Source organism: Saimiri boliviensis, chromosome 2, assembly GCF_048565385.1.
Source record: "Saimiri boliviensis isolate mSaiBol1 chromosome 2, mSaiBol1.pri, whole genome shotgun sequence".
Taxonomy (NCBI): domain Eukaryota; kingdom Metazoa; phylum Chordata; class Mammalia; order Primates; family Cebidae; genus Saimiri; species Saimiri boliviensis.
The window spans coordinates 14,799,016-14,822,452 of record NC_133450.1 but is presented as its reverse complement, the minus strand read 5'-3'; the positions used below and the strand labels follow the sequence as shown (position 1 = coordinate 14,822,452).

General features: G+C 42.6%; 1 protein-coding gene across 3 annotated transcripts; it reads right to left on the bottom strand.

Annotated features, from left to right (window-relative positions):
- Window positions 1-23,211, bottom strand: CIAO2A (cytosolic iron-sulfur assembly component 2A). Of its 3 annotated transcripts, XM_074392839.1 has the most exons (6): window positions 22,919-23,211; window positions 18,795-18,959; window positions 15,266-15,315; window positions 9,441-9,486; window positions 6,312-6,434; window positions 1-5,872 (listed from the first exon to the last, which is right to left on the bottom strand). In XM_074392839.1, the coding sequence occupies exons 1-5, from the start codon at window positions 23,040-23,042 to the stop codon at window positions 6,337-6,339; spliced, it is 483 nt and encodes a 160-aa protein (XP_074248940.1). In that variant the 5' UTR covers window positions 23,043-23,211; the 3' UTR covers window positions 1-5,872; window positions 6,312-6,336. The 3 variants fall into 3 exon arrangements, with proteins under 3 accessions (XP_074248940.1, XP_010349940.1, XP_003940956.1); XM_003940907.4 differs by lacking the exon at window positions 1-5,872 and having other exon boundaries at window positions 5,900-6,434; XM_010351638.3 differs by lacking the exons at window positions 1-5,872; window positions 15,266-15,315 and having other exon boundaries at window positions 5,898-6,434.
- Between the last annotated feature and the right edge of the window lie 226 nt (window positions 23,212-23,437).

The window sequence follows — 23,437 nt, the reverse complement described above, 5'->3', positions numbered from 1 at the left end:
CCAGCACTTTGGGAGGCCGAGCCAATGGATTACTTGAGATCAGGAGTTCAGGGCCAATCTGGCCAACATGGTAAAACCCTGTCTCTACTAAAAATACATAAATTTGTCAGACGTGGTGGCATGCACCTGTGCCCAGGTATTTAGGAGACCGAGGCAGGAGGATCACTTGAACCTGGGAGATGGAGGTTGCAGTGAGCTGAGATCGTGCCACTGCACTCCAGCCTAAGCGACAGAGCAAGAGTCCGTCTCAAAAAATAAAAAATAAAAAAGTCTTCAGTGATAATCACTCTAGTCAGAACAAAGGCGCAAACGGCAATGAGTCAGTGGTGCTTAGGTACGATTTAGCGCAGCCTGGTTAGAGGGGTAGTGAGTGTGCCCTCAGCGCCCTCTGTAGGTCCCTTGGGAAAACGCAGGGCCGCTGCTGCAAAGTGGGCTGTGCTCTACCGCTAATGAATAATGTTTTGCTGCCATCTGGTGTTCTCCCAGGTAACTGCACCCACCCCAGAAAAAAGCTCTCCGAGTTAGCACAAACAGGCCCTTCTCCCCTACCCGGGAACGCCCGGGTCTCGCTCTGTCACCCAGGCAGGAGTTCAGGGTTCACTGCAGTCTCAATATCCTGGGCTCAATCAGTCTTCCCACCTGAGCCCCCACGTAGCTGGAACTACAGGGGTGCACCACCATGCCCTGCTAATTCTTTTATTTTTTGTAGAGATAGGGTCCTGCTATGTTGCCTAGGCTGGTCTCAAACGCTGGAGCTCAAGCCAACCGCCCACCTTGGCTTCCCAAAATGTTGGGATTACAGGCGTGAGATCGCGCCATTGCACTCCAGCCTGGGCAACAAGAGCGAAACTCCAGCTAAAAAAAAAAAAAATTGCCGGGCGCGGTGGCTCAAGCCTGTAATCCCATCACTTTGGGAGGCCGAGGCGGGTGGATCACAAGGTCAACAGATCGAGACCATCCTGGCCAACATGGTGAAACCCCGTCTCTACTAAAAATACAAAAATTAGATGGGTGTGGTGGCGTGCGCCTGTAGTCAGCTACTGGGGAGGCTGAAGCAGGAGAATTGCTTGAACCCAGGAGGCAGAGGTTATACAGTGGCGCCTGGCGGCAGAGTGAAACTCCGTCTCAAAACAAACAAACAAACAAAAAACAAATGTTCTGTTTAAGAAACAAACAAACAAACAAACCTAACAAAGCATTTACTAGGTTCCACGCATTGTGCTCAGCACTATACAAGCATTCCCTTTTTTAGTCCTCATAAGGGCCCCATGAAATTGGTAATTTTATAATCCCCGTTTTACAAATGAGGGAACTAAAATACAGAGAGGCTAGCTAACTTGCCCAAAGTCACACAGCTACTGCCTGAGTAGTGGATTAGAACAAAATGGCAGTTTGGCACCAGAGTCGGTACTCTTGACCACATCCTTTGTGAGGAGGATCCAGGGTCTATGGGGTGTACTTGGAGAGAACCTCACAGCCCAGACAGCAACATCCTCCCCACATCCAGTACATCTGCCCCAAACAAGCCCATATCAGAACTGGGTTCACTCATGCCCTATAGGCAGTCTAATCGGAGTCACGGAAAACCACCAGCTCAGGCTATATCCAATGGAGTTTTTGGGGAAAATCTTTACTTGTAAAACATTTCATATATACAAAAAGATGTCAGAAATAATGTGGCTGGGTGTAGCGATTCATGTCTTTTTATATATAGATATAGATAGAGTCTTGCTCTAGAGTCTTGTTGCCCAGGCTGGAATGCAGTGGCATGATCTTGGCTCACTGCAACCTCCGCCTCCTGAATTTAAGCAATTCTCTACCTTAGCCTACCAAGTAGCTGGGACTACAGGCGCCCACCACCACACCTGGCTAGTTTCTGTATTTTCAGTAGAGATGGGATTTCACCATATTGGCCAGGCTGGTCTCAAACTCCTGACCTTGTGATCTGCCTGCTTGTAATCTCAGTACTTCCAAAGTACTGAGATTACAAGCGTGAGCCACAGTGCCCAGCTGACTCATACCTTTAATCCCAGCACTTTGGAAAACCAAAGTGGGAGGATCACTTGAGCCCAGGAGTTTGAGACCCTCTGGTAAGACCTCATCTCTACAAGAAATTTAAAAATTAGTTAGCTTTGGTAGCATGAATATGTAGTCCCAGCTACTCAGGAGGCTGAGGTGGGTGGATAGATTGAGGCTGGCAGGTAGAGCCATGATTGTGCCACTGCACTCCAGCCTGGGTGACAGAGCGAGACTTTGTCTCAAAGAAAAAAAAAAAGAGTTTTCATAGTAGTGGCGCATCAGTAATGAGTTTGAACCCTGACAGTTCACTGGCTTGTTTTCTATCATTGTTATTAACACATGCGGAAAACCATGTGGGGTATGAAGGCACTGAGACTTTTATAGCAATCCTGCCCCTTCCTAGAGTAAACCCACCCCCACTAACTACAGTTAATTATGTCCTGCTGGACACATCTGCAGTTTGGGTAACAAAGCAGTTGGTTCATAGTGGAGCTGGGAAAGCTTCTTGATTATTTGTTATGGTCTAAGAAAGTAGTGGATAAATAATTAGGTGGGCATGGTAGCTCTTGTCTGTAGTCCCAGCTTCTTGGGAGGCTGAGGTGGGAAAATTGCTTGAGCCCAGTAGTTTGAGACTTGCAGTGAGCCCTGATCATGCCTTGTACTCCAGCTGGGATGACAGAAAGACCCTGTCTCAAAAAACAAAAACAAACAAACAAACAAACAAATAAGAAGGTAGTGGCTCCTGCTGGGGATCAGAAAGCAATAACCCAAAATATGGCTCCTTGGCATGCTGTGAATTAAAGGAAAATAGGAAGTCTCAGAAGCAGCCTCAAAAGCAAAGACTCTCTCTTACCATATCCTGCCCTCCTGTCTCCTGCCCCTTTCTCCTCCAGAGGGAGTCACAGAAAACAATTTCTTTTCCCCAAGGGAGGTAATAGAAACCAGAACCTCTTTCCAAAGCAAGCCATACCAGTCTGGGAAACATGGCAAAATTTCATCTCTACAAAAAAAAACTAACAACAACAACAAAAATTAGCGGGCATGGTGGCGTGCACCTGTGGTTCCAGCTACTTGGGAGGCTGGAGTGAGAGGATTGTTTGAGCCTGGGAGGTTGAGGCTGCTGTGAGCCATGATTGCACCATCACACTCCAGCCTTGGCAACAGAGCGGGACTGTCTCAAAAACAAAAACAGTAACAACAACAAAAAAGCAAGCTATAAAACCTAGAAATATTACTCTAACTTTCCCCCGCCCTTCCGTGCATGAGCTGGCCATAAAGAAATTATCTGACCTACCTTATCTAACAGTAGGTCATAAGATTCTCATTCCAGAGGGGTTCTGCCCCATACCCAGGAGGAAGGAATGCTATACAGAAAGGCCAGGAACAATCTGGACAGGCCTTGCTGGGTTTCCCCACTTAGTCCATTACCATCGGATCATACTCCTTTTGTCCAATCACATTTCTACACAGTTGTCCAGTCTTCATTTTTTTTTTTTTTTTTTTTTTTTGAGACACGATCTCACTCTGTCACCCAAGCTGGAATGTGGTGGCACCCAAGCAGAAAAATAGTTTTCCCTGGGTCTTTGGATTCTTCATATCTGAAGCCTGCTGAGTCACATAAAACTTGGATTGACTACATTTGTTATGCTTTTCTCTTGTTATCCTATCTTTTTTCACAGGGGTGCTGGCCATGATCTTTATAATGGGTGAGGAACGGTATCGCTCCCTTCTGCCCCTACTGTCCCAGCCAAAGCTGTGAACCCTCAGGACTCTGGGGGGTTATTAAAGGAGGGGGAAGCCCAATGTTCAGCCAGCATTACTTGTAAAGCAGAGTTATTAACCTGGGGTCCACTGGCTCCTAAGCAAGTCTGTGAATGTCCTGAAGTCATACACAAAGTTTCATGTGAGTGCCTTTTTCCCCCTAGGGAGAGGGCCCCTTCCACATCTTTTATCTGATTTTCTAACTGGTCTGACTTTCCACAAAGAATGATCATTCTTATAAATCAGGAGTTTGCTAACGGCACACAGGCCAAATCTAGCTCAATGCTGGATTTTGTACAACCCACAAGCTAAGGTTTTTATATTTTTCAATGGTTGAAACAATCAAAAGGAAAATAATAATTCATGACACATGAAAATTATACGAAATTCAAATCTCAAATCTGTGTCCAAAAAGTTTTCTGGGAGTGCAATCACGTTTCTTGGTTTACAGACCGTCAGCTGCTTTTGTGCTGAGGGCAGAGTTGAATAGCTACAACAGAACAGATGGCTTGAAAAGCCTAAAATACTGCCTCTGTGGCCCTTTTCCAAAAATGTTTACTAACCCTTGCCAAAGATGGACTAGATAACACATCTTGAGTATATATGTACCTCTATTATTCACTTCTATGTAGATGTCATTATGATTAATAAAGTTTAAATTTTTTTATTATTATTTTTTTTTTGAGATGGAATCTTGCTCTGTCACCAGGCTGGAATGCAGTGGCATGATCTTGGCTCACGGCAATCTCTGCCTCCTGTGTTCAAGCAGCCTCCCAAGTACTGGGAACATACATGTGCACCACCACACCCAACTCCTTTTTGTATTTTTAGTAGAGACAGGGTTTCACGATGTTGGTCAGGATGATCTTGATCTCCTGATCTTGTGATCCACCTGCCTTGGCCTCCCACAGTGCTGGAATTACAGGCGTGAGCACCTGGCCAAAATCATTCTAAGATAATTTATGTAGTAGTCATTAGTTTTTTTTAACCCTCTCACTCTGTTATAGAATTCCTACCATGTGAGTCTTGCTGGGGGACAGAGTCCACCTCTCCACATCAAAGGTCACATTATCTTTTCTCCTGCCTTCTTGGCAGCCGGGACATGGACATGTGACTTGAGATCAGCCGACTAGAGATCTCACCTAGGACTAGGAAGCTGGAGTGAGTCACACAAAAAAGAGAAATCATTCTGGTAGTAGTGGAGAAAACAGAATACACATCTAGCTTACAGGAGCAACATGGCCAGCAATTCAGGTGACTCCTCTAGCAATAATCCACTTGGAATTGCACATCAGTAGCGCCCTCACCAGACAGTTCCTAAGGCAGAGTTTTGTGTTTGGTCCTGCTGCCTGGCTGCTGTTTCTACTTGGTCAGGACTAGCTCAGGCACTAGGTAAGACAGCCTCAATCACTCACTGCCTGGAGCAGAGAGAAGCTGAAGGTGTAAGTTGATAAGTATGAACTCCAGGAGGACAAACAATGGCTGATTTATCTCTGTGTCCTCAGCACCCGAGAAAGTGCCTGAGTTCAGAATTCGGAAGCTAGGCAGTTCTGGCTCAGTTTACTCACATGGTTTGTAAATTGGCACTGGTTGCTGTTGGGAGGCCTCAGTTGCACTCCATGTGGAATTCTCCACAGGAGTTCTCATCACATAGCGGCTGGATCACCACAGAATGAGCAATCCAAGAGACTAAGGTGAAAGCAGCAATACCTTTTATGATCTAACCTCAGAAGTCATCCACTGTCACTTCTGCCATTCTTTATTAATCACACCCATCAGCTGTAATTCAATATGGAAGGAAATTCTACAAGGGCATGAATACCAGGAAGTGAGGGGCCCATGTTGGAGGCTGCCATACTTCACATGACCATTTACCCCTAAAACAAACCAAATGAACTACAATAAACTGAAGATCATACATTTAGGTTGGTTTAATCAAAACCTCTTTGGTGGACTTCTTGATCTTCAAAATTGTGTATGCCATCAGGCCCTCTCCACATTTGTTCCTTATCTATGAAGGGGTCCAGGATTCTCCTTGGAAGGAAGGTAGGCCCAATCTTAAGGATGCCTTTTGGTTCTCAGATCTCTGATTCTACAAAATAATCAGCAAAAATAAAGCTTTGAAGATATCTTTCAGGAGTTAACATTTACACTGGAATTTACAATTCAATAAAAACAGTGAGTCATTACAAGAATCATCTGCTTATTTATTTTACAAAGTAATGATTTAAACTGAGTACATTTGGGCACAGTAGATATTTGACATGAAAAGCAGTTGTATCAGGCTGAGCATAAAGAAATATAGCAACTCATCTTACACGTAATAACTAGAAAATATTATTCTGTCTGATCATTTAAGTGTTACAAATCCTTAGAATGTTATACACTGAACAAATTAGGTACTACCTTATAATTAAATCTTGCTTGGAAAGAATCCTTTAAAAAAATGCTCTGAGGTACCAAATCGCCTATGTATTAAACGAGTCTTTGACATTATACAAAGAGTTTAAACAAATATATCAAACAGTTACAGGCCAGTGGTTCTTAAAGCAGCTATCAGTCAGGTTCAAGGACACATTGTTCCACAATTTCCCGTAAATTGGGGTTTTCCATTGCAGCTGCCACTCGCTCTTTGTCATTTATCTGCTTATTGACTGAAAAATACACAGACAAAAGTTAGCAGAAGAACTGTGTCAATATACAGCACCAGACAGTATTTTTTATTAGCCTGCTGAAACAAAATATTTAACTCCTTGAGAACTTGAAGTTATTTTTGGCTAATTACTCATAATATAATTTCTAATCTAGAAGGCAGACTTAAGAGAAAAATGTCTACTATAATTCTTCTACTTACCATATCTATTTTTTTCTTTCTAGTCTTTGTCCATATACATATCTTTATACAGTTACATTCAGAGTAAATACAGTTTTGAAAATCACTGGGTTTTTTTCCCCATAAGCCTATATTTTAATCTATAGGGTTATTCAACATGGTAAAAGTCTTAAGTGTTCTAAACTAATTATGAAGACTATACTGCAATGAACACCTTTAAACATATAGCCTTCTTTTTGGAAATATTCTCAAAAATGGGATTTGTTTTGTTTGTTTGTTTGTTTTGAGATGGAGTCTCACTCTGTTGCCCAGGCTGGAGTGCAGTGGCACAATCTCAGCTCACTGTAACCTCCACCTCCCAGGTTCAAGTGATTCTCCTGCTTCAGCCTCCTGAGTAGCAGGAACCACAGGCACACACCACCAGACCCAGCTAATGTTTGTATTTTTTAGTAGAGACAAAGTTTCACCATATTGACCAGGCGGGTCTCAAACTCCTGACCTTGTGATTCACCTGCCTTGGCCTCCTGAAGTGCTGGGACTACAGACATAAGCCACCACGGCCTGCCCAAGAATATGAATATTTTTATGGTTTGATTTATATCATTCATTTACTTCCCAAAATTACTCACCAATTTACATGGTCAACATCAATATATGAGCTATCAGTCTGGCAGCAATACCTGGTATTATTATTATTATTATTATTATTCTTTGAGCCAGTGGTGCAATCATAGCTCACTGTAACCTCCAACTCCTGGGCTCAAGAAATCCTCCTGCCTCACCCTCCCACAGGCATGAGCCATCACACCTGGCTAATTTTCAAATTTTTCTGTAGAGACAGGGTCTCACTATGTTGTCCAGGCTAGTCTTGAAATCCCGGCCTCAAACTCCTGGCCTCAAGGCATTCTCTTGTGTTGGCCTCCCAAAGTGCTAGGGTTATAGGTGTGAATCACCATGCCCAGGCAACAGCTGCTATTATTTAATAAAAACAAATATACATATAAACATACATAAAATAGGAGGTGGTAAATGGTTCAATATTATTGTTATAATTTGCATTTCCTTGTCTAATAGGAAAATAGAACATTTTCAATGTGTATATATTAGTTCTTGCATGAATTTCCTGTTCATGTCTCTTTCTATTAATCTATCAGATCTTTTTTTAAAATTAGTTTGAATGGCTCTTCATATAATAAAGGTATCGGCCCATTACATTTTCTATAATTAGCTAACTGCACTCTTAACAGAAGAGTTCAAAAGAGAGACATTCATATTCTTAATGTGGATTGACTTTTCTGGGATGCTGCTAAAATGTCTCATATAGAAGACAAACACACATAAACATCACATATTCCTGTGTAAATAATTTCAGTTTCTTCTTACTACAATGTAGGCACCACAAAGGTAGGAATATATCTCAAAAGTTGAACTGTACCCACACATAGAAGGCTCTTAGTAAATATTTACTAAACGAAAAACAAGAATCATAAGACTTAATACTATTGCTGTTGTAAAATCCTATTATTTGAGGAATTTCAAAAGCACAGCCTGAGTGGATGTAGGGTACCTAAACTCTTAATTTTTTTAATCAGAGGTAGAAGCCCTCAGCTCATGGGGTTTAAAGAAATTTAGCCCATTGTGTGGTGGCTCATGCCTGTAATCCCAGCACTTTGGGAGGCTAAGGTGGGCAGATCACGAGGTCAGGAGTTCTAGACCAGCCTGACCAACATGGTGAAACCCTGTCTCTACTAAAAATACAAAAATTAGCTGGATGTGGTGGTGCATGCCTGTAGTCCCAGCTACTTGGGAGGCTGAGGCAGGAGAATTGCTTGAACCCAGAAGGTGGAGATTGCGGTTGCAGTGAGGTGACCACGCCAGTGCACTCCAGCCTGGGCAACAGAGCAAGACTCAAAAAAAAAAAAAAGAAAGAAAGAAATTTAGCCCACAAAGAGTATAATAATCTACATGTCTGAAACTATAGCTAGGACATGATTTTAACAGTTTTCAAGACAGTAACTTAAAAAGTTTCCTGGATGGGCTATTCCTCTGGAAGCAGCAGGGTTCCCTGCTTCCCTCTCTACAGCTCTCTTCTATGTAGGAGATTTTGTGTGTCTTTCTCTAGCCCTGGGTATGCCTTTCTGAGTCTTCTGGGTATCTATCTGACTGTTTCTCTTACTCCATTATCAATCATCTCTTTCTTCCACTCCTCTGACGAAACGTACGTACAAATGCCTTTTAAATGTATTTCTCATTACTTGCGCTCTATCATTTATAGATTAAAAACATTAAAATTCTGTTTTTAATTTAACACATGGATCATACAGAACATTTTGTCTTTTGCTTTTCCCAAACCCCACTTCGGCCACTTACTTCTCTCTGTAGGCTAGAGGTTCTGTATATAAAAAAGTTTCCCCACCCCCATTCTAATATACTAACCTAGAGAGACAGCACCTACCTCAAGATTCACTAAAGCTCTACTTGCTAGACCCAATTTCAAGTACATAGCTCTCTTATCCTGCCACCAAAGAAAAGCAGCCTACTTAGAGCTCCTAAGGCAAGGTCCCTAGAGCTGGATATTCTTTACAGATGTGTAGCCACTAGCCTAAACCAGTCAACATCCAGGAGCTCTAATGCACTCGGAGTCCCACTACAAAAATTACTTCCCTGAAATGCCTAGGTTTCCCTACCTAGGAAAGAAGAGCTAATAACTAATTGTATACTTTTTTTGAAAGTAACCCAGTAGATACTTGGCTGGTAGAAGAATCCAATATCAAAGAAAAAATACTATCTGAAGTTGTTTTTCAATTATGTTTCAACATTCACTTACTGTCTTCTTCTGTTGAGTGGGTTCCTTCAGAAATGTAGATTTCCAACTAGAAAGGGAAAAAGAAGTCAAAGAAAAAACATTAGAACATTCTAAGATGAGAGAGTGAAGCGGAATGTACAATGAATCAAACATCTAGGGATGAGGGTCCAAAACCAGGAGTCTTGCTGTGTTCACCAAGCTGGAGTGCAATGGCAGGATCTCGGCTCACTGCAATCTCCGCCTCCTGGGTTCAAGCAATTCCCCTGCTTCAGCCTACTGAATAGGTGGGCCTACAGGCATGTACAACCACGCCCGGCTAATTTTTTTTTTGTATTTTAGCAGAGAGAGGTTTCAACATGCTGGCCAGGATGGTCTTGATCTCCTGACCTCATAATCCACATTCCTTGGCCTTCTAAAGTGTTGGAATTACAGGCATGAGCCAACATGCCTGGCGCCCCCAAATCCTGTTTCTAACATCAGAGACTTAGGGACAAATTCTCCATATTCTTCTCTAAAACAAGGACTGAAATGGGTAGGATTTTTTATTTTGGTCACCTGGGAATGGCCTACAGGTGGTACTTCCATTAATTTTTTTTTAATTCTTTCCCAAGGTAGAAATTTTTTTTAATCAATACACAAAAATACCATTTTACACAAATGAGATCTCATACATGTTGTTTTACTTAAGAATATCTCTTCTGCACTTTACTTCTTCCCAATTCAGTATCTAAACTTCCTCCTGCCCTACCACTGACTCAGAAAATCTACAATAACAATCTAGTGTAGTTTGTTCCATATTGTTCTCTACCCACATAATCTAACAGATTTTACATACACATACCCAAATACCAAAATTGGATTTTTTTTTTTTTTTTTTTTTTTGAGACGGAGTTTCGCTCTTGTTACCCAGGCTGGAGTGCAATGGCGCGATCTCGGCTCACCGCAACCTCCGCCTCCTGGGTTCAGGCAATTCCCCTGCCTCAGCCTCCTGAGTAGCTGGGATTACAGGCACGAGCCACCATGCCCAGCTAATTTTTTGTATTTTTAGTAGAGACGGGGTTTCACCATGTTGACCAGGATGGTCTCGATCTCTTGACCTCATGATCCACCCGCCTCGGCCTCCCAAAGTGCTGGGATTACAGGCTTGAGCCACTGCGCCTGGCCGGATGTTTCTTTACATTGCTTGTTTTACAAAAATGGGATCACGATACACAGCTTTTAGCATCCTCCTTTTCTCATTCATTATTATCTTGCTAAATTTATTCTCAAGTATAATACTGGTTAAGCTATCCCTCCTGGCCCTGCTGCACCCCTACACATGAGCTACCCTCCAAGACCCAGAGCTTTAGAGACAACCTACAAAATTATTGCAAATCCTGTGGTAAAGAGAGTATGCTGTCATAAAGACCTCTACTTTCCAGAGAACATTAAAACATATGAACTAATTTGTACTACTTATTTACTACTGAGATAAATATTTCTCATGAGAAAAATCATAACTTCTTATTATAGCTAAATGGAACCTTAAAGATCATGGCACCATCTTGGCTCATGACAGCCTCGACTTCCTGGGCCCAGGTGATCCTCCCACCTCAGTTCCCATACTCCCACCCCTCTCCACCCCTGTCTCTATTTTTTTGTAAAGATAGGGTTTCGTCATATTGTTCAAGCTGGACTTGAATTCCTGAGCTCAAGTGATCTGCCTATCTTGGCCTCCCAAAGTACTGACATTATAGGCATGAGCCAATGCACCTGGCCCCTATCTTTTTTTTAAAAAAAAAAACAAAACAAAACACCTTTCCCCTAGTGGCAAAACACTCTTATTCTAGACCTCAAAGCAACAGACATAGAATCACTCTATACTGATTTACTTCAGTTTAAAATTATACAGGATTCATTATTCTAAAAACGATAAAGGGGAAGAAGCAGCATTTATGCAGCTATTCCTATATGACCTATACTTCAGGGTAACCAAACAGTTGGTGAGGGTAGCTGTCACCAATAATGGGACAAACTGAATTTATAGGCATCTGATGTGATGCAACGAGGACACATTTATTTGGTATTCTTGCCTAAAACGCATAACCTGAATCTAACCAGGAAACATCAGAAAACTCCATTTGAAGGACAATCTATAAAATATCTGGTCTACATTATTCAAAAATATCAAGATTATGAAAGACAAAGGCTAAGGAACTACTCCAAATTAAACGAGACTAAAGAGACATGACAACCATTGCAATGCGTGCTGGGCGAGAGGAGCAGAGACAGGAGGAGGGACCGCCGTGAAGGCTATTACTGAATGACAGGGAAAATTTGAATACATGCTGCAGATTAGATGCCAGTATGTATCAATGTCCTGGTTTTGAAATTTGAACTGTGGTAATGTAAGAGAATGTCCTTGTTTTCAGGAAATACATCCTATAGTATTTAGAGTAAGGGAGCATTACATTTGTACTCAAATGTTTCCAAAAAAATGTGTGTGTGTGTGTGTGTGTGTATGTGTGTGTGTGTGTGCATACATGAAGAGAAATTAATGATAAAGCAAATAGGGCAAAATGTTAACAATTAGTGAATCTGAATCTGGGTGAAGGATATATGGAATTTCTTTGTACTGTTCTTCACTGTTTTATTTATTATCTTTCATTATTTTCATTTCAAATAAAAAGTTAAACATTATAATTAAAACAGTTAAAAATGGAAAATAGATAGCTCAAGCCTGTAATCCCAGCACTTTGGGAGGCCGAGGCAGGTGGATCACAAGGTCAAGAGATCGAGACCATCCTGGTCAACATGGTGAAACCCCGTCTCTACTAAAAATACAAAAAATTAGCTGGGCATGGTGGCACGTGCCTATAATCCCAGCTACTCAGGAGGCTGAAGCAGGAGAATTGCCTGAACCCAGGAGGCGGAGGTTGCAGTGAGCCGAGATCACGCCATTGCACTCCAGCCTGGGTAACAAGAGTGAAACTCTGTCTCAAAAAAAAAAAAATGGAAAATAGAATAAAATTTACAGGGCATCATAAACCACTAGTATAATTCGTCAATTTACTCAATTTAAGACATATTTATTGAGCTCCTGCTTATGTATAAGCAGGAACACAGAGATGTATCATATATGAATTTTGACCTCAAGAAGCTGACAATTGGTCAGGCATGGTAGTTCATGCCTGTGATCCCAGTTCTCTAGGAGGCTGAGGTGGGTGTATCACTTGAGGTCAGGAGTTTAAGACCAGCCTGGCCAACATGGCAAAACCCCATGCCTACTAAAAATACAAAAATTTAGTCAGGCATGGTGGCATGCACCTGTAATCCCAGCTACTTGGGAGGCTGAGGCAAGAGAATCTCTTGAACCTGGGAGGCGAAGGCTGCAGTGAGCCAAGATAGCACCACTGCATTCCAGCCTGGGTGACAGAGCAAAACTCCGTCTCAAAAAAGAAAAAAAAAATGCTGACAGTCCAGGAGGGAAGATGAAAAATAAATAGAACACAAGTTAGAAAAGGATACTCGACATCAGAAGACAAAGAAAGAGCTATGGGGCCAAGCTATGGGAATTCCAAAAAAGAAATAGCTTTTGTTATAGAAATCAGGACTGGTAGTATGGAAAGGTAAATATAAAAAAATAAAAAATAAAGATTAAAGAAAAGAAAAAAATTTAAAAAGATAAATCAAAATTAATTTTAAAAAAGAGAAAGAATCAGAACTGACATCATGGAAAATAAAAAAGTATTTAATTAAGCCTTAACACAAGTGTAGAATTTGGCCAGGCACAGTGGTTCATGCCTATAATCCCAACACTTTGGGAGGCTAAGACAAGACGATCATTTGAGCCCAGAAGTTTGAGACTAGCTTGGGCAACAAAGAGAGACCTCATCTCTACCAAAAATTAAGAAAAAATTAGCCAGGCATGGTGGCACACCTGTAGTCCCAGCTACTTGGGAGGCTGGGATGGGAGGATCACTTGACCCTGGGAGACCGAGGCTACAGTAAGCAGTGATCACACCACTGAACTCCAGCCTGGAAGAAAGAGCAAGACCCTGTCTCAACACCAAACAAAAAAGATGTGTAGGATATGAACGTATGAGATGGGAGGAAGGGAAATCCAAGTAGATAGGTAACTCTGTGTAAAGGCTAGGTAACAGCAAAGTAGAGAAAGCAATTACAGGAGACAGTAAGGGACAAGGCTGAATCATTCATGAGCTATAACAAATTACTATGAATTAACTGTGATATCCATATTCTTGCCCAATAGTAAGGTTAAAAACATCTTCCTTGGATATCACACCAAAAGCACAAGTAAAAAAATTAAAAACAAATTAGACTTTATCAAAATTTAAAACTTTTGGCCAGGTGTGGTGGCTCATGCCTGTAATCCCAGCACTTTGGGAGGCCGAGGCCGGTGTATAACAAAGTCAGGATCGAGACCATCCTGGCCAACATGGTGAAACCCTGTTTTTACTAAAAATACAAAAATTATCCAGGTGTGGTGGTGGGAGCTCAGTCCCAGCTACTTGGGAGGCTGAGGCAGGAGAACCACTTGAATCCGGGAGGCAGATGTTGCAGTCAGCAGAGATCACCCCACACACTCCAGCCTGGCAACACAGTGAGACTCTAAAAATAAAAATAAAAATAGGGCTGGATACAATGGCTCACGCCTATAATCCCAGCACTTTGGGAGGCCAAGCCGGGAGAATCACAAGGTTGAGATCAAGATCATACTGGCCAACATGGGGAAACCCCATCTACTAAAAATACAAAAATTAGCTGGGTATGGTGGCACATGCCTGCTTCTCAGGAGGTTGAGGCAGGAGAATCACTTTAACCTGAGAGGCAGAAGTTGCAGTAAGCCGAGATTGTGCCACTGCACTCCAGCCTAGTGACAGAATGAGACTCTGTCCCAAAATAAAATAAAAATAAATTTAAAAATAAGACATCCTTATTTTAAAATAAGCAAAGGATCTGAATAGACAGCTCTCCAAAGATACACAAATGGCGGAAAAGCACATAAAAAGGTGCTCAACATTATTAGCCATCAGGGAAATGCAAATCAAAACTACCATGACAGCAGGGTTTGGTGGCTAACGCCTGTAATCCCAGCACTTTGGGGAGGCCGAGGCAGGTGGATCAACTGAGGCCAAGAGTTCAAGACCAGCCTGGCCAACATGGTGAAATCCTGTCTCTACTAATGATACAAAAAAAGTTAGCCAGAATGGTGGTACATGCCTATAATCCCAACTACTTGGGAGGCTGAAGCACCAGAATCGCTTGAACCCAGGAGGCGGAAGTTGCACTGAGTCAAGATTATGCCATTGCACTCCAGCCTGGGCGACAGATCAAGACTCTGTCTCAAAAACAAACAAAAAAACACTATGAGATGTTACTTCACATCCACCAGGATGGCTGTAACAAGGATAATAATAAGTGTTATCAAGGACGTGGAGAAATGGGAACCCTCATACACTGCTGGTAGGATTGCAAAATGGTGCAGCGGCTGTGGAAAACAAACAATTTCTCAAAATGTTAAACACAGAGTTACCATACGACCAGGCAATTCCACTCCCAGGTGGAGAAGAAATGAAAACATACGCCTACACAAAAACTTACACGTTAATGTTCATAGCAGTATTACTCATAATACACAAAAAGTAGAAACCACCTAAATGCCTATCAACTGAATAACCAATAAGCAACTGAGTAACGGACAAGCAAAAACCACTGAACTGGTACACTTTACATAGGTGAATTGTGTGGTGTGTGGTATTTGAACAAATGAGATGGGAGGAAGGGAACTCCAAGCAGATAGGGTACAAAGCTGTTTTATGACAACGAAAACACATCTTCCTTACCTTATGTTTAAATGGTAAACATCGCTGAAGTTTTACTCTTAAGCAAAGCCCTGTGGAGGGAGAAGAAAAAAAACCACCTCCAATTATCTCTTTATTGCTTCTTACTGGTTCTTGAAAAAGCATACAGCTGTGTTTATGCACCCCCAAACAACACAGTCGCTGAAAACAGCTTTGGCTCAAACCAAAGCAGAGCTCCTTTAAGCCTGGAACCACACTAAAAGATTTAATATGTAATCTTACATATTCCTTAGGATAATCCAATGAGCTATTACTAACCCCCTTCTACACATTATTAAACCAAGGTCACAATGTAACTTCCTCAAGGTCGCTGAGTTACTATAGTGGCAAAAGTGGGATTGGAACCTAAGACCACTGGAAAGCCCAGGCCACTTTTATTACATCAGTTTGCCTTCCAGCAAAAGTCAATTAATTCAATAAACTTTTTTTTTTTTTTTTTGAGATGGAGTCTCACTCTGTTACCAAGGCTGGAGTGCATTGGTGCGATATCGACTCACTGCAACTTCTGCCTCTTGGTTCAAGCAATTCTCCTGCCTCAGCCTCCCAAGTAGTTGGGATTAAAGGCACACACCACCAAAACCAGTTATTTATTTATTTTTTTTTTTGAGATGGAGTTTTGCTCTTGTTGCCCAGGCTGGAGTGCAATGGTGCAATCTCGGCTCCTTGCAACCTCTGCTTCCTGGGATCAAGCGATTCTCCTGCCTCAGCCTGCCAAGTAGCCGGAATTACAGGCGTGTGCCACCATGTCCGGCTAATTTTGTATTTTTAGTAGAGACAGAGTTTCTCTATGTTTGTCAGGCTGGTCTTGAATTCCCAAGCTCAGGTGATCTGCCCACCTTGGCCTCCCAAAGTGCTGTAATTGCAGGCATGAGCCACTGCACCTGGCCAGTTAATTTTTATATTTTTGGTAGAGATGGGGTTTCACCATGTTGGCCAGGCTGGTCTCAAACTCCTGACCTCAAGTGATCCGCCCACCTCGGCCTCCCAAAGCTCTGGGATTACAGGGGTGAGCCACTATGTCCTGTCAATTCATTAAATTTTTTTAAATGCCCCACAACAGGCCAGGTCACCCAAAAAAATTAAAACCAAGAAAAAGTCATTTGAAAGGGCCACAAAAAGCCTCTCAAATTTGTAATCCTTTATGCCTGCAAGGTATAAATAGAGCAATTTCTTTAAAACAAGTTCCACTGAAGTTCAGTTTATCATCCCATGCTAAGACACATCAACAACAAAATCTCAAACCATAGCGCAACACAAGATATAATTCTCAGACTATCTATCTTTTAGGAAGATAATCACTTGTTTTTGGTTTTCTAAGTACCATTTGGTTTTCTAAGAGAATTTTTCGAAAAATCCCCAAATACGGAAAAGGATTAGATGAGATATAATGAGATGTGCCTGCCACAGGGTCGGTATGTATGTATGTATGTATTTATTGAGATGAAGTCTCACTCTGTCGCCCAGGCTGGAGAGCAGTGGCGCACTATGGGCTCACTGTAACCTCCACCTCCCAGGCATTCTCAGCAAACTGACCCAAGAGCAGAAAATCAAACACCGCATATTCTCACTCATAGGCGAGTGTTGAACAATGAGAACACATGGACACAGGGAGGGGAGCACTACACACTGGGGTCCATTGGGAGGAAATGGGGGAGGGACGGGGGGGTGGGGAGGTGGGAAGAGACAGCATGGGGAGAAATGACAGATAACAGGCAAGGGGACGGAAGGCAGAAAACCACACTGCCATGTGTGTACCTATGCAACAATCTTGCATGTTCTTCACATGTACCCCAAAACCTAAAATGCAATTAAAAAAATAATAAAAAATAATAATAAAAAAATAAATAAAATTTAAAAAAGCAATTCTCTTGCCTCAGCCTCCTGAGTAGCTGGGACTACAGGCACATGCTGCCATGCCCGGCTAATTTTTTGTGTTTTAGTAGAGATGGGGTTTCACCGTGTTGCCCAGGCTGGTCTCAAACTCCTGAGCTCAGGCAATCCACCTGCCTCAGCCTCCCAAAGTGCTGGGATTACAGGCGTGAGCCACCATGCCCATCTGTATTTACTTAATTATTTTTTTGAGACAGAGTCTTGCTCTGTCATCCAGGCTGGAGTGCAGTGGTGTGATCTTGGCTCACTTCAACCTCCACCTCCCAGGTTCAAGAGATTCTCCTGTCTCAGCCTCCCGAGTAGCTGGAACTATAGAAGCACACCACCACACCCGACTAATTTTGGGTTTTTTTTTTTTTTGGTTTCTTTTTTTGAGATGGAGTCTCACTCTGTCACCCAGGCTGCAGTGCAATGGCACGATCTCGGCTACCGCTCAGCTCCTATCACCACTACTACCCACTAATACCATCATAACTATTCATTTATGTATTAATATTCAGGTATAGGCAATCAAATAAAAATGTATTTTTTTTGCCTTTTTTTTTTACACAAATAAAAGCAAAATGATACTTGCTTTTACTTCTTTTATTTTTTTTTTTTTTGGAGACGGAGTCTCACTCTGTTGCCGGGCTAGAGTGCAGTGGCGTGATCTTGGTTCACTACAACCTCCAACTCCCTGGTTCAAGTGATTCACCTGCCTCAGCCTCCCAGGTAGCTGGGATTACAGGCATGTGTCACCACACCCAGCTAATTTTTATATTTTTAGTAGGGATGGGGTTTCACCATGTTGGCCAGGATGATCTCAATCTCCTGACCTCTGCCTGCCTCAGCCTCCCAAAGTGCTGGGATTACAGGTGTGAGCCACTGCGCTTGGCCCTTACTTTAACTTTTTAACAGTATGTCATAGAGATCTCTCCGTATCAGTACATGCAGAGTTTCTTCGTTCTTTTTTTTTTATAGCTACACAGTATTCCACTGTTTTACATTGATTATTTAATCAATCCCCTACTCATGAACATTTGGTTTGAAATAAAATCCCTTTATAACAATCATATGTTTAAAGAAATTTATTGTACCTGCTAATAAATCCAAAATACTAGGAATCCAGCCTCCTACCAGGACTTCTGCCCATACTACATAGAAGCCAGTAGAATAGCTGAAAGGAGATGGTGATGGCAGTAATGCTAGTCTGATACCAGCCACTCCAACCTCAAGAACTGAGAAAAGGCGCTGGCCCACATGCACTCTGCATTAATTGTGGGCATGTATACCTGGGAGAGGCAGCCTGACATAACTAAAGGAGAAGCAGATTTGGAGTCAAGAGACCTAGGTATGAGCCTTAGTTTCACCATTTCCTGGCTACCTGATTCTGTGCAAGTCACTTAAACTCTCTGAGCTTCAGTTTCCTCATGGGCAAAATGAAGATAACAGTATTTTAATTCACAAGCTAACTGTGAGGACTACAGAAGAATGAATACAGGAAAATACTCTGTAAACCATAAAGTGTAATACATACACCATGTGGTTTTTCCACAGTCATGCAAGTTGTTATTATGGGTCAATATCAGCAAGAATAATTTAGAATTTATATAAATATACAGGTATGTACATAAAAACTTACCAATAAGCGTCGCCAAAGAGCAATGAGGTACTGTTGGCGTGAACCTGATAATAACCAGATATTCTTCTTCATTTATCTCCTGAACTTCCACACAACTTTCCGAGACCACCTCCAGTTCTTCTAAAGTACTGGGCTTTTCTGGGTCCCGGATTGTTCTAATCAAATCTAAAGAGGCATCAGAGATAAAATATTCTATTAAAACATGACTACTCTAAATAAAGATGATTTTGCCAGGCCTAATTTAAGCACTGATTCCTCTCTTTTTTTTTTTTTTGAGACAGAGTTTCATTCTTGTTGCCCAGGCTGCAGCGCAATGGTGCAATCTCAGCTCACTGCAACCTCTGCCTCCTGTGTTCAAGCCATTCTCCTGCCTCAGCCTCCTGAGTAGCTGGGATTACAGGCATGCGCCACCATGCCTGGCTAATTTTGTATTTTTAGTAGAGAAAGGGTTTCTTTATGTTGGTCAGGCTGGTCTTCAACTCCCAACCTCAGGTGATCCACCCTCTCAGCCTCCCAAGTGATGGGATTACAGGTGTGAGCCACCGAGCCTGGCCTAAGCACTGACTTCTCCTATGTTTAAGCAAATACTATAGCAACTCCCAGGTTTCTGACAGAATGTTTCATTACTGCTTTCCTCTTTTTTTTTTTTTTTTTTTTTTTTTTTTGAGACGGAGTTTCGCTCTTGTTACCCAGGCTGGAGTGCAATGGCGCGAACTCGGCTCACCGCAACCTCCGCCTCCTGGGTTCAGGCAATTCTCCTGCCTCAGCCTCCTGAGTAGCTGGGATTACAGGCATGCGCCACCACACCCAGCTAGTTTTTTGTATTTTTAGTAGAGACGGGGTTTCACCATGTTGACCAGGATGGTCTCGATCTCTCGACCTCGTGATCCACCCGCCTCAGCCTCCCAAAGTGCTGGGATTACAGGCTTGAGCCACCGCGCCCGGCTACTGCTTTCCTCTTAAGAAAACTGTTTTCTTGGATTATTATAAGACCATATCCAGTTTCTCAAATTGGACATTGCAGAGAAAATATAACAAGAATGGAGAAAGTGTCATGGAAGCTCAAGAGGAAGAAATAACTTTTGGCTTAAAAGAATGTGGTAACAGGCTTCATAGGAGTGTAATGTGAATCAAGCCTTGAAAAACAGGTAATATTTCAATATTTGACATTTAAAGTGAAAGGAAAATAGCTGGGAAGTGGCTCACACCCATAATCTGCACACTTTGGGAGCTCAGAAGTTCAAGACCGGCCTGGGCAATATGGTGAGACCCCATCTATACAAAAAATACACACAAAAATTAGCCAGGTGGGTGTTGCAGGCCAGTGGTCCCCAATACTCAGGAGGATTACTTGAGCCTAGAAGGTGGAGATTGCAATGAGAGACAAGATCGTGCCAGTGCACTCCAGCCTGAGTGACAGAACAAGACTCTGTCTCAAAAAAAAAGAAAAAGGCCAGGCATGGTGGCTCACACCTATAATCCCAGCACTTTGGAGGCCGAGGCAGGCAGATAATCTGAGGTTGGGAGGTCGAGACCAGCCTGACCAACATGGAGAAACCCTGTCTCTACTAAAAATACAAAAAAAAAAAAAAAAAAAAAAAAAAAAAATTAGCTGGGCATGGTGGCACACACCTGTAATCTCAGCTACTTGGGAGGCTGAGGCAGGAGAATCACTTGAACCCAGGAGGCTGAGGTTACAATGAGCTGAGATTGTGCCATTGCACTCCAGCCTGGGCAACAAAGCAAAAACTCTATCTCAAAAAAAAAAAAAAAAGAAAGAAAGAAAGAAAGAAACTGATGCCTGGGCCCCAATTCCAGAGACTCTGATTTAATTGGTTTGCTGGCCTTTGAGTTTTAAAAATTCCAGGTTGTTCTTAGGTGCAACCCAGTGTGAGAATCAGTGGTATAAAGAAAGACAGGCCCAACAGATCCATGCAAAGCACCTAATTTAGGGGTCAGAATGAGAAATAAATGCAAAAAGAACTAGAGAAGGGAAGAGAGGGATGGTTAATAATATTAAATGCTGCAGAAAAATTCAGGCTGATGACAGCTAAAACAGGTCTTTCATTTGTCACCCCGTCAGCTGTAAGAAAACAATTTCAGTAGAGAGGGGGAGGGCTGAAGCCAGCTTGCAAAAGGCGAAGCAAGTGGGAACTGAAAATGTCTTCCTAGGGCCTTGGCTGGGAAGGGAGGAACAGAGAAAGGACAGTGGCTTTATAAGGAACCTAGAACAATGACAAGGATAAAGGAAACTTTGAGAAGAGAAATTGAATATCTAAGTAGGGAGGAGAGGACACTGGTAAAATAAGCAGAAGGGGATGGGATTAATTATGTAGGAGTCTAGGTTGGCCTTGGAGAAACAGGATTTCCTTCTTACCCTGAGGCTGGAGAAAGAGATAAAGGAAAAGAGAACAATAAAGAGAAATGGTGATGGGAGGCTGAGGCGGGCAGATAATGAGGTCAAGAGATCGAGACCATCCTGGCCAACATGGTGAAACCCCGTCTCTACTAAAAATACAAAAATTAGCCGGGCATGGTTGCACATGCCTGTAGTCCCAGCTACTCAGGAGGCTGAAGCAGGAGAATTGCTTGAACCCGGGATGCAGAGGTTGTTGCAGTGAGCTGAGACCACCACTGCACTCCAGCTGGCGAAAGAACGAGACTTCGTCTCAAAAAAAAGAGAGAAATGGTGAAGTAGAAAGGAAAGAAGCAGAATTTTACAAAGAATGTGCTTGAGGTTCTATAATCTGAAGTTTTGTGCTATTATTTATCACACAAAATTATATACAATCAGAAATGCAACTGGGAAAAACAAAAACAAGCTCTATTTTCTCTTTAATTTTCTCCTGGGTTTGTCACTTGATTAGAAACAGAATTTTGTCAAGCACAGTAGCTCATGCCTGTAATCCCAGCACTTCGGGAGGCTGAACAAGTGGGTCATCTGTAGTCAGGAGTTCGAGACCAGCTTGGCCAACATAGTGAAAACCTGTCTTTACTAAAAATATAAAAATTAGCTGGTGTGGTGGCACGTGCCTGCAATCCCAGCTACTCAGGAGGCTGAGGTAGGAGAATCACTTGAACCTGGGAGGCCGAGGCTACAGTGAGCCAAGACAGTGTCACTGCACTCCAGCCTGGGTGACAGAGGAGACTGTGTCAAAAAAACAAAAAAAGAAAAGAAAAAAGAAACAGAATTTGAAAATATAGGCAAGAAAGAGGTTAAAGCTTCTCTTTCATAGAGTTGTGTTATCATGGGACTTAGGGAAAAAGAGTTTTCTGAAAAGGAATTTTCTGCCTCTCATATTTGAATTATATTTGTATTCTATGGTTAGATCTCTCAATATTATATCCGGTCTTTTTGGTTTTCAAAAACAATACAAAATAATTTTTTTAAAAAAGTTGTAAGGCAATTGTGAAGTGGTGGAAAGTACATCCAGTTTAGAAGCAGAAGGCATAGCCTTTAGTTTTTGCTCTGTTCCTTACTGACAGTGTGACCTCTAGGTAGTTCTTTAAGCCTTTGTTTCCTCATTTGTACAATAAAGATGGCCCCAAAGGCTAAATAGAAAATATTTAATATATAACATGGAAGAGTATGTGTATACAAGGTCTTGCTACAAGAAGCCAATCTCATTCTCTTCTTTTGGGGACCTCTGCTTACTGACTTTGCCAGAGTGAGTGGCTGTGACCTTGGGCCAGTCCCCAACTCGACTGTCACCCACCAGTGCCCTCAGTGGTAGCAGGAGTGCGTGTCTGGGAGCTAGAGGAGATTCTAGTAGTGCAATCAGGCCAGCTTTGCTTCCTAACCAAACACCCTAGACTTGTGCTCTGCCCACAAGTCTTGGAATAGTCTCTAAGACGTAGGCCACACGTGGAGAATTAAGCATTTAAGACCTCCAGGGTCTGCTTGCCCCAGGTTTACGAAGAGCCCAGTTCCTAAAAGAACCACACTCCCGCGTGACTTAGGACCTCGAAAAAAGCGCTTGCTACACTCCAGACAAGATGTGGCACAAAAAACAAAACAAAACAGGTCGCCTCTACCAGCCCTCAAGTGAGGCGGTCATCCCCGCACCCCCCACCTCCCTCCGGCACCTATAACGCCAAATGCTGTGCTGGGTAAAATTAATTACCATAAACCTCTAGCGCTTTCTCTTCCATGATCCGGGGCTGCCGGGCAGCTCCCGACTCAGAGAGGCCCGAGAGCCACAGGACTCTGCTCAGCGTCCAGGAGAGCAGCCCAGACACCCGCTGCATCCTCACGCTCAGCCATCCCTGGCGACTGTCCCACTCGCGCTACCGTCTCTCAGCAGCCGGCCACGGGTTTGATCAACTTCCTGGTCTTCGAGTGGGCCGAGACTAGCCTAAAGGTTCAGGGGAGCAGAGAATAGGCGGGGCCGGACACGGAGTAACTTGGAGGACCTAGGGAAAGGACTACAAGTCCCAGAATGCTTTGCTCTGTTTCGGCGGGACAAGGAAAAGAATCTTCGCGGCTTGTTAGCACATTGCATGCTGGGATGCGTGAGCTATTTTCTTTGGAAGACAGCGAACTGTATTTTGGGACTTGTAGTGTCCACCGGGTAGAAGCGAATGTAACGGTTTGTTAACTGCCACTGATTATCTCATTCAGCATCTGTGATAAGCTAAAGATG